Source organism: Argentina silus (genome assembly GCF_951799395.1).
Source record: "Argentina silus genome assembly, chromosome: 12".
In the NCBI taxonomy this organism is placed as follows: domain Eukaryota; kingdom Metazoa; phylum Chordata; class Actinopteri; order Argentiniformes; family Argentinidae; genus Argentina; species Argentina silus.
In genome coordinates this window covers 12,987,141-12,998,151 of record NC_139666.1, presented here as the reverse complement: position 1 = coordinate 12,998,151, position 11,011 = coordinate 12,987,141, and the positions used below count along the sequence as shown (strand labels likewise).

At 43.4% G+C, this 11,011-nt stretch overlaps 1 protein-coding gene across 2 annotated transcripts; it reads right to left on the bottom strand.

Moving 5' to 3' along the window:
• Positions 1 to 1,162: 1,162 nt before the first annotated feature.
• Positions 1,163 to 10,981, bottom strand: ofd1 (OFD1 centriole and centriolar satellite protein). 2 transcript variants are annotated; one of them, XM_083682156.1, is made up of 23 exons: positions 10,935 to 10,981; positions 10,672 to 10,773; positions 10,399 to 10,599; positions 10,213 to 10,281; positions 10,093 to 10,120; positions 9,867 to 9,974; positions 9,599 to 9,735; positions 9,334 to 9,507; positions 9,123 to 9,229; positions 8,896 to 9,015; positions 8,008 to 8,081; positions 7,827 to 7,918; positions 7,476 to 7,665; positions 6,408 to 6,538; positions 5,986 to 6,097; positions 4,706 to 5,476; positions 4,211 to 4,367; positions 4,010 to 4,107; positions 2,609 to 2,746; positions 2,221 to 2,408; positions 1,954 to 2,106; positions 1,728 to 1,798; positions 1,163 to 1,492 (listed from the first exon to the last, which is right to left on the bottom strand). In XM_083682156.1, exons 2-23 carry the CDS (start codon positions 10,765 to 10,767, stop codon positions 1,447 to 1,449), a joined length of 3,261 nt encoding a protein of 1,086 aa, XP_083538282.1. In that variant the 5' UTR covers positions 10,768 to 10,773; positions 10,935 to 10,981; the 3' UTR covers positions 1,163 to 1,446. The 2 variants fall into 2 exon arrangements, with proteins under 2 accessions (XP_083538282.1, XP_083538283.1); XM_083682157.1 differs by having other exon boundaries at positions 4,706 to 5,317.
• Between the last annotated feature and the right edge of the window lie 30 nt (positions 10,982 to 11,011).

Below are 11,011 nucleotides of genomic sequence, written 5' to 3'. Positions count from 1 at the left end.
AAGTCAGGAATTTTTGGTGATGTTTCAATTACTTTTTATTTTATTGAAGATATAACCACTTGAAAAAAAACAAGAAAAAAACATTTTTTTTAAACTCTCTTGAATTGCATTTCAGTTACATTTTGATGTGCAATTGTTAAATGACTGACCTAATTACTGATGTAATCTTTTTCTGTTAGGTAGGAGACTTACAGGGATATCTTGATGTGTATTCATTGTTGCATGAAGGAGAAAACTGTTTCTGCAGTGATACAGGTGATGTGTAGTCATTTGTACTGACGACTATGGTAGGCAGTGTTTGCCTGTTTCCTTTTTTTTTCTAACAAAGAACAAATTAATCCGTTGTATGTCTATTGCATCGTAGTCTTAGGTGTTTCTTAGCTTTTCCTTTTCCAAGTCAAAAGTATATGAATCCTCTATAGTATTTTGTAACCTAATAGACAGTATACCCATATTTTCTATTGAGTGTCAAGGGCTTCCTTGTGAATTAATTTCAGATGACTCTTCACATAATTCCTAAATGATTACTATTAATCACAACACCACTATCATCCATTGTCTTCCTCTAGGTGGCAACACTCGTCCCTCGACTGACTACTAGATTAGTTTGGACAGAGTAGCGCTATCTGACGGAAGACAATGCACCATCAACATGCAGTATAATTTGAAATGGCAATATGACCATGAATAGAATAAGGTCCAGCCAAAGTTTATAGGCCACTGTATGTCATTATTGACAACTTCTTGTTTTGTAAACAACGATGCATCAATAGTATTGTACAACAGAGCACCTGATTAAAAGGTATAGAGTGGCCTACAGGAAGATGACATTGATGTACTATACCTTGAGTTATATCTCATACTGTGCTTCCTGTGTATAAAACCAAAATCATATACAAATACAAATAAGATAAACAATCATATGGCTACCGATCAATCACCAGGAGGACACCAATCCAACACCCTGTCTGACTGGGATTCCCTCTGACATTTCTCACGCAGCCTGTTAACAGTTTTTATGAAAATAAAAAATGAAAAAAAAACAAAAAAACAACTCCATTCAATAATGTATGGCTTTTCTTTTTCATGCAACACAAATATTGTTTGTGATATATCACATTGTAATACTACAATGACAGCAGAGGCACAACCAAGCAGTCACTTTGTCATTTAGAAATATATGGTTTATTAATGCTTAGGAACCATGATTGAAATAGCAACATTTCATAATATAATACAAATTACATTGTCAATACAGTGTAAATCAATTTGTGCATGAAACAAAATAAAAAATAATAGGTACATTCAAGTTTAGTCAATGCAACAATGACCATTGTAAAACATTGTAACACAAACAGAAATATATAAACACAATCCACAGTACAAGAATATGGTAGTGTGTTGCATTCAGCTGAAGTTGGCACCCTGACATCCTCCTCCACCAGGTCACCAGAACTCTTCATCCGTTTGTTCATGTGCAAATGAAACAATGCTAGAGAGAACAAAGTAAGAAGTGTTCATTAATACAGACTAAGTTCTTAATAATTAAATACACATTCTTGATCAATTGGCCCTCAATTAATGATTAAAGTGACTACAAGGACTGGCATCAGAGGAGGTCTTTTTCTTTTGAAGAGAGAACACCGCTGGCATATTCTGTCTAGCATATCTAAGATCTAGTTAAAGCAATCCCGCGGTCTTATTTTCATCTCTAGGAGTTACTATACCTGTCATCTTTCTCCTCAGACAAACTCTTTGCCTCAGGGCTCTTGTGTTCTGGGTCTGCTTTTCCAGGGCTCTGAAAAACAACACCATTTCACACATTCAGTTGGATGTACTTGACTCACACATCTACAATAACAACAAAGCTTTTCAGTGGGTTTGTTGTTGTGATCAGTGTGTCTGTGTGTGTGTGTGTGTGTGTGTGTGTCTCACCTGTGCACACTGACTCACCCTTGCCTCCAGGACCATCATGTACTTCTGAAGAGGATCTACATCTGAGGACGGGGTCTTCTCCTCAGCAGGCTCTGCCGCCTCCTTCTGCTCTTCTTCCTCCTCCCTCTCTTCTTCTTCTTCTTGTCCATGCTGCTGCACCTCTTCAAAAAGCTACAGAAGAAAATAAAGGTCCTCAATTCATCAAAGCTCATTAGACAGAGTGAAATAGAAATAGAAGAGTGAAGTGGACAATGGTAGAGTAACTTTCTAGTCGATCATCCCTACCTTTTCTTGCTCCAATCTTGCAAGTTCTCTCAGCTCCTTCTCCTGGGCTTCCTCCCTTTCCAGTTGTCGTCTTTCCTCTCTTTCTCTCCTCTCTTGTTCCCATCTCAGCTCCTCCTCTTCTTCTTCTTCTTTTTCTTCTTCATCATCATCCTCTTGTCTGACAGGTTCATCGAGAGTTTGTTGGACTTCTACAAAGAGAAACGTGTTAACTTGAGTCTATGCAGGATACATTGTTATGGTAAGATCTGAAACTTAGCCAAAGGGTTACAAATGGGCCAGGGCATAATTGAGACGTATGTGTATGGCCATTATGGGTGTGGTGAAGGCTGGGTCAGTTAAAAGTTGGGTGAAGTTTTATAGAGGAAGGGGGGGGGGGCTGCTCACTCACCCCCTTTCGTCTGCGTGTGTGTCTGTGTGTCTGTGAGGTCCCATGGGGCCCGTGGAGGGGAGCCAGAGTGCCCGTCAGGGGCCTCCTCAGAGAGAGGGATGGCCGTGTCCAGGAGCAGTTCTGGAATGTGGCCGGGCTCTGGAGGGAGACACACACAAAGGGGCCCTTTATGCTGGCCCATAATGCAGGAGGACCGCCACAGAATACATAATCAGCTGCCCTTCATCTTCACCATTGTGCAGGGCCACTGAAAGGACACTACAGGCCAGTCACACATTCATTAAAAAAGAACCATTTGGAAACCACCATAACATAACTAGTAGAACATGATGTTATTGGGATTCATAGGCAACCTGTGTGCATTTATATAGAAAACAAAATGTAATTTCTTCCTGAGTGTTATAACAATTTGGATATCTATTACTATAAGCTTAGAAAGCATTTTGGACAGGATCCACAATCACATAAGCATTTTGGAGAGGTTTCACAATCACCAGAAGTATGAAATCAACAAATGTGTTTTGAGCGTTTGCTCGGCAGACATATGGCATACTCTCTGCACCCTCGGCTGGTTGGCACTGAAGCAGCACTGAGACCTTAAGATGCTTCACATTAATTGGTGGAAGCATGCATGGATTTACAAATACACAAAGCTACAGTGATTTGAGTTTGTTAATTTGCTAAACTAGATGCTGACCAGTGTTGATTAATATGAGCAAAAACTATAGATATGCCACTAGTCAAAAATGCAAAGGGATAAACTAAGCCAATCATGTCGTTTTGGGGGTGTTACTGAAGGTCCTCCTCCTCCCACAATGTGATTAGTGTCTACAGCAGAAGTGGGGAAACGCACAGGTGCTGTGTGTTCAGGAAGCAGGAAGCATGCTGGGAACACTGAGGGATTGTCATTTCTGCTCCACGTCCTACAGAGAGGGCTTCTGCCATCTCTCATACACTGCAGCTATAAATAGACCTCTGCTTTATGGGGTCCAGGGATTTAGGTGTCAGGTTAACCGTAACTCAGTTCAATGGCTATGGTCAAGAGGGCTTACACTACGTGGCAGAGTGGAATAATATGACTGAAAAGCTTTGCAAACACATCAATCATATTTGCAGTGTGGTGATTTTTTTTCCAGGGCAGACTGGAACATAGTGAGAGACAGACTACAGTTTATCCCACTGCTGGAGGGACCAGGAAGCACAAACAAATGGACTGAATAGTCATTGTGATTACAATGGTCTAGACACCATCAAAAAGATACAGGAATGATGAAAACAGAAACCGTAGAGAACACACCCCTAGCACACCAGGAAGATACTGTACACCAGTTGTGTCAGCTGTAGTCACACACAGCAGGATGAACACAAACACAGGATATCAACACTGTCTATTTACAATACCTGGCAAGGGCTCAGTGAGATCTTCAATGGTTATCTTTTCAGGCTGAGGAGAAGACTCTGAACTTGAACCTGAGAACATGTTTTGTACCTGTGGTGGACTGAAGAAAACAAAGACACAAGTGTTCACTGAAACTCTGCTTACGGTTGTAAGATGTTGTAGTCATGCCCTTCTGCCTGAGGTGAAGCCTGGTGATACTGTACCTGTGTTGGTCTCGTGCTGTGCTCTTCATCTGAGGACTGCGAGGTGGACTGAGGTCAGAGGTGAAATCTCCTGAGGATACCACCTCACCACGGGGGATAGGAGAGAGTTGCCTCTCAGGAGACAGACCAGGAAACGGCACAGACGATACCTCAGGTTCTGAGGATTAGAGGAAGAGCGAACAGTTAGAGCATACAGCAGCAACAGGAAATACAACATCTGTTCTGTCAGTTTAAAAACGAGTAAGTCATAGATGCAGTTTAAAACATGTTACATTATAGTTCACATTGTTAGATATTAACTGATCCATTAATCCTCAGTTATAAAAGTTATAAAGTAATAATATTCAAGGACAAGTGGTGTTGTGAGCACTGGCAATAAATTCTTTCCACAACTCATGTACAGTTTATTTAATAGCAGTGCAGACCTTGGTACATCAAATCCCTTTGAAGTGAAACGACACAGTAAAACACAGTGCTCAGACAGGAAGCAGTTACCTTCCACAGGCTCTGTCTGAAGCCGCCTCCTGGAGAGGGAGAGGGGGGTGGAGGACAGGCGCCTGGAGGGGGAAGAGCTGCTCTCCTGGGGGGCTCTCTCTGCTGTAAACGGGGCCTCACTGAAGTCCAGGGATTGGAGGCCATGGTCACTCACTGGGCCTGGGAACTGAAACTGGACCTGCTCTTCAGCAAAGGTCACTCTGGGCTGTGGGGGTGGGGGGGTTCTAGTGTGATGAGGGGAGTGTTGTCTCTGGGGTGAGAGAGGTCTGAGAGAGACCTGGGATCGCTTGGGTGAATGAGGGCGAGAACGCTGAGAGACTTGTTGCCTTTGAGGTGAGTGGGGTGTGTGTGAGACTGGTCCTCGCTGGGGGGAGAGAGGTAGTTGTGAAACGGGTGCTCTCTGGGGGGAGAGAGGTCGTGGGGGCAGCATGTGTGATACGGCATTGTGCACTGCCCTCTGCTGGTAGTTCCTATACGCCTCCTCAAGTGTCTCAGCCTCCTTCTCCAGCTCTTTGATCCTGGCCTTGGCTCCAGCCACCAGCTCAGTGTCTGAGTCTGGGGAGCTGCTCCGGCCCCAGTGGCTCCTGCTACGCCCACGAGAGGGCAGCACACCTGCTTCAACCACATCATCATAACCAGCCCTGCCCCTGGCCCTCAGCAGACCCGTGTTCACATAGATGTCAGGGGGCACCAGTTTATCAGAGCTGAGGTCCAGCACTGAGCGGTCCACCAGAGAGGGTTTAGGATTACGCAGCACTTCATTCTCCAAAGCTGACCCCAATCATCACACAGATCACACAGGGCCAAGAGGTGGGAAAAGGGGAGAAAAATAAAAAGGAGAGAGAAAAGGAAGAAGGTTTGAGGGAAAAGATGAAAGACCCACCACCATAAGGAATCAGATTAGAAGACTTGATTTGTAATCTGATTCAAGACAATTCGACAGATTCTAAAGTGGCTTCCTCGTCTTGTCTCCTGTCCATTACCTTCACTAATTACAAAAACAGCAGTATGTCAATCACCTCTCAGAGGACTTCAATTGTTCAATTTCTTAGGATCAGTGTGGAAGAAGAACAGGGCACAAAGTAAGAAAGCCATAATTAACTATAACGATGATACAGACTAAAAATATCTGCACAAGCTATGTATCTGCACCACGCAAAGTACATAGTTGTGTAGCAGAGGAGCTACTATTCAATGGAACTATGCAGCATTCACACAGTTTATAGGAACTAGCAATTAAGAACAAGCAGTGGGGACCATGCACACTCAGTCAAGTGTACCTAGTTGTGTTTGGCGAAGCTGCATCTTGACCTCCTCAGCATGGGTGGTCATCCACTGGGTCCTCTCCTCACACTCAATGAGCTGGGCCTTTATCTGGGCACAGTGCTCCACCTGGACACAGACACAGACACACACACACACACAGAGACACACACACAGACACACACACAGACACACACACAGACACACACACAGACACACACACAGACACACACACAGACACACACACACACACACACACACGACAGGGAGTCAAGTATAGTGGAGTAAAGTATAGTAGTCAAGATCCTTCAACAGGTCCAAGAGAAAACACAGACCCAAGGCCTGACCACAGCCACTGAATAAACAAGAAGCGGCATGACAGATGGGTGTTAAAGAGAAGTGACTACATTGTTTCCCACACTCTCTGTGTGTCACTGACCTCACTGTGGAGCTGTGCCTGCAGCACCCGTCTCTGGTTGTCAAACTCCTCCTCATCCAGTCTCCTGGCAGTCTGCAGCCTCCTCAGCTCCGTCTGCAGGGCCAGCTGCTCCGCTGACGGCTTGCCCAGGTCTTGGTTACACATTAAAGCACTCATTCTGCGGTGTCCGAGGACATACATTTCATTTTGCAGCTGTGAACATGAATGCTTTTCGAAAAGCATTGAAGGGTTGTGCCAAAAGTGTGAGGTGAAAATCAGAAGTGAGGTGACTCTGTCTCTGAGATACGCACCCGTTAATCTCTGAGGCTACATTTGGCTGACGTGATGATGCTTTGGGAGGGTTGTGCGGAGCACTGAACACATGGTACTGTGAGCTTAATGAAGCCTACTGTTAGTGAGGATGAGAGAGGCCCACTGATCCCCTGTCTGCTCCTCTGACAGGAAGAGCATTGTGGCCCTCAGAGAGAGGGGGGTGAAGCCTTGGCACTCAGTCCTCAGTAGAGAGGGCCCTCTGTCCCTCCCGGTCCCTCCACTCCCCTCAGTTCCTTGGCCCAGGCCACTACCCCACTACCCCGTTACCCACCTCCCTCCTCCCCCAGCTTTCACTTCACAGAGCTGTCTGTAAAGCCACCGCCAGACACTGCAAAGAGGCCCTGCATTGACAGGCAGGACACATCCACAAAGACTCAACCACAGAGCCAAGAGCAGTTGGGCAGACAAGACTGAATGCTTCACACTACAGTGCGTTTCCAGACACTATACAAGTAACACCACAAACCATTGAATGTCTCAAAAATAAATGCCTTCTCTGGGCTACGAAAAACAACCCCACATAAATGTCATTATGCATTCTTTTTAAAATTCATACACATCCCTCATACAGTATGCCTTTTTGAGAAGGAATGGAATAAGAATCCACTTTTCAACTTTTTTTTTGTCCTATAGAAAGCAGAAGGTTACACTCATTTCCCATACAACATCTGGGGTTGAACGTTTGACCCCACCTGTAAGGGAGCGGCCTATATCTCCCCTCTGAGAGGACATAGGCGTGATAACCTGACCTCTCACCTGCTCGTAGGAGCTGATTCTCTTCATGGGTCTCCTCCCGTTGTTTCCTCAGCAGCCTGAGTTGGGCCTGCAGCTCCACCCTCTCTCTCCTCAAAGTGGGGTAATCACTCATGGTCTCCAGCCTCTCCCTCAGCAGCTCATTCTGCTGGCTCAGTAGGGAGGCCTGCGTCTGGGATGTGTCCAGCTCCATCTACACACAGAAACACATGCCCAGGATATTCAGCCATGTTTGACATGAAACGGATCAATCTCAAATCATTCACACAGAAGAAGATGGTTTCAGAACTGAAATGACTGAGACAGCCATAGCATGAACTAAAAAGCAGCCCCCTTAGCATTCAAATGGTTCACCTGCAGTCGTCTCAACTCGGAACAGGCGTTGCTGTGTTCCTCTAGTTGTTCATTGATTGCAGCCGACTCCTTCTGTATGCGAACAGTTTCCACTGAGAAAAAAAAAAAAAAGTTTAGAGATAATACATTCACAAGTTGTACTGTACAATATGATATACAGAAATGCATTGATAACACACACCTTTGTTTCTTCTCTCATTTTCTGTAAGATTTTCAGTCCTTTTGACGTACTCCTCCTTCAACTCAAGCTGATACCTTATAATCACAAATAAATACAAAATAACACGTAACATGACATAAAAGGACTGATGGTAACATCATTCCTTTAGTTCTATGTCTCTTCAATGATCAGTCTACATCTTGGACTATAACATGAATATTAACCACCAATCACGGAACCAGTTGCCTATGGTACGGCAAAGACATTAAAGTGCATAGCGTGGTTGGGTGACTGCATTGATCAAAAAGCTGTGCATCTGGGCTTCTTGTTGCTCAGCCTCGGTGGCCAGTCTTACAGCATGTTACACTAATGCTTACTGACAGCTAGCTACACATGCCAGATTTACAATCTAAAAATAAACACTGTGTGGTTGTAGGGTTTAAGAGGTGATAGATCTGTGATAGGAATCAAAGTCATTATGATAGAAAGCTTTTCATCCCCATGTTTAAAGCAGTATAGCGCTCTGTATACAGTAGCATCTTCCCTAACACCCCTTTATCAAATCTATCACAGAGATAGCAACAATATCACAGACCAACAACATCAATAATGAAAAAAAAAAAAATGACTTATGCTAGGGGTCATAGAGTCACAACTGTCAGTGATGGAATGGTCTAAATATACAACATCAATACCACATCAAGGTGAATTTGAGTCAAATCATTGGCCTACATGTTCATCTACACATGAGTGACACCCTCTGGATAGAAAGAGAATAGCTGTTCTGCTACAATTATTCCATGTTGGGGGTTAAAGTAAGCCGATACACCAATTTTCTTCCACCTCAACAAAGGTACATGTTGAAAAACTAAGTGCAGTGTTTGGTTGAATAACACATAATCAAATTACCTTGAAAGCTCATTCTTCAGCTTTTGGTCATAGGTGTCCTCCATAGTCTTCACTACAAGCTCTCTTCTCCTCAGCAATTCCTCCATAGTCTTAGTCTTCTCCTCCTGAACTTTGCAGGTTCTGTGGTCAACATACATTCTGTGAGTAACATTATAAACCAACCCTGGTTACCTTGGGACAAAGTGATGATTCAGCAACATTATCATGGTGATAACACATGATCTTACTTTTCAAAAGCCTCATTCCTTAGCCTCAGCTCTGTTTCTCTATTCCGAACGGTTTCAATTTCTTTTAGGACAGCTTGTCTTTGCATATAGACATCCTTTTCTTCAATCTGAAAGCAGAAACAGCATAAACAAATAAACCAGCATGTGCCAAATATAATACTAAATGGCAATGGAATCAGTGTATGTAAGATCAATGCTGAGTGCCATGTACCTCTTGTTGTTTTTGTAGTCGATCAATTGCATTTTTCTCCCTGTTGATCAATGCCTCTGCCTTCAACTCAAAAGTCCTCTCCATGTCCTGTCTCAGCTGCAAAATTTCTTTACGAGATTTCTCTTTTTCTTCCATCTTTACTTTAGCTATTTCCACATCTTTAAAATGCTGTAGCTGAGGTAGCAGAAAACACCTAATTAAAAATACCACAAAATATACTCAGGAACATGGTAATGGATACAGACTCTGAGGAGGAGATACATACCTTTGCATTCATCTCTGCTTGCACCTGTGCTTCAATGTCTTTTCTGTATGCAGTAAGCTTAGCTTCATATGAAACCCACTTGTCTCCTTTGTAACGGAGAGCTTCATACTCCTCATCAATCATTTTCATCTTGTCGCCTGGGAACAGAAACAAATTCATAGGGTTAGGGTTAGGGTTAGCAAATTCATTATTACATACAACTTTACAAGATAGCAAGGAGGGTTTGCAAATCTATGACACTGGGTCAACTTGAGAGAGCATTTCATACCAAGAGATTCTCTATAAATTGGTGTAGTGGCGGTCTGAGTGTCAGCATCACAGCGTTCTGCATGCAAGTGATGGTCAGTTAGTTCCATCAGAAGGCTCATCAGGAAACCTAAAAGAGACATCAATCAGGGACATGACAGGATGTCTGTGAGCCAGCCATGAGAAGACCTGAGGGGCCAGGGCAGTTGGAGATAAGCATCGGGCAAAAATCATAACATGCAGCATACCTTTATTATCTTTTTGTGTCTTTGATGCCTGTTGACAAAATTCAGTTCAACATTATTGTCGTCATAAGAACAAACAAAATCAATATCTGATATTTCATCTTGCCAGAATGTTTTCATTACCAGAGATTTGTAAAGGGGTGAGCAGGGACTGATTTTCATGAGTTGAAGAAGGTCTCTGGTTGTGAAAACCTTTAGAGATGATGATTACAGCATAGTTACTAAGGGGGTAAGGGGGTTTTCTGGATCTGAATGTCTTACATTCAAATTATGCAAGCACAATCACACAATAAACATGACAGTGCTCACCTTGTCTTTGCCCAGACCGCATTCAGGGTAGAAGACAGACATGGTATACTCATATCCTGAATTTCGTAGGTGGTCAACCACCAGACTGTTAGAGGCTGTGACAAGCACAGAGCCTGAATTCACAAGGACTGGCCTGGGAACGGTTTCTCCTCTCAAAACGGGGTGCTTCAATTCATGGATCAACTGATTACGAAGCTGTGTCTAGAAGGAGAATGATATCATATCAATGATATGCAATTTCAAAGGCTCAAAACCCATGGTTTAAATACTCACTTTGAGAGTGTCAAGCACTCCTCGATTCTTAAAGGTTTGGTAAAGCCTCTTCCTCAGCTCATCTGGGGATAAAGCTTCCTCCTTGGCAACAGACATGTTGACCTGCGTGAGGAAACATACTTTTTAGGAATCAACGCTGTCTGCCTGGCTAGCAATAGCTGCCATTCTTACGAGAGTCCTATACGTGAACTTCTGTGTAAAGTGACTAACAAACAGTGTTTTACAAAGACGCAATTAAATGGATAGGGGTTTAAATCGCTTGCCTAGTAACCGAACAGCGTCCTCCAAGTGCCCACGGTTTTGAATTCAACCAACTGACATGTTATTGTTTTAGTTCCGG

Bases quoted from the DNA above. Each gene is read 5' to 3' on its own strand.
- ofd1 (XM_083682156.1), bottom strand. From the start codon at position 10,767: ATGTCTGTTGCCAAGGAGGAAGCTTTATCCCCAGATGAGCTGAGGAAG. The intron at 6,539-7,475 runs GTGAGAGGTCAG...TGTGTAACCAAG, and splicing joins GAATCAGCTCCTACGAGCAG to ACCTGGGCAAGCCGTCAGCG. The intron at 2,107-2,220 runs GTAGGGATGATC...TTTCTTCTGTAG, and splicing joins CAAGATTGGAGCAAGAAAAG to CTTTTTGAAGAGGTGCAGCA.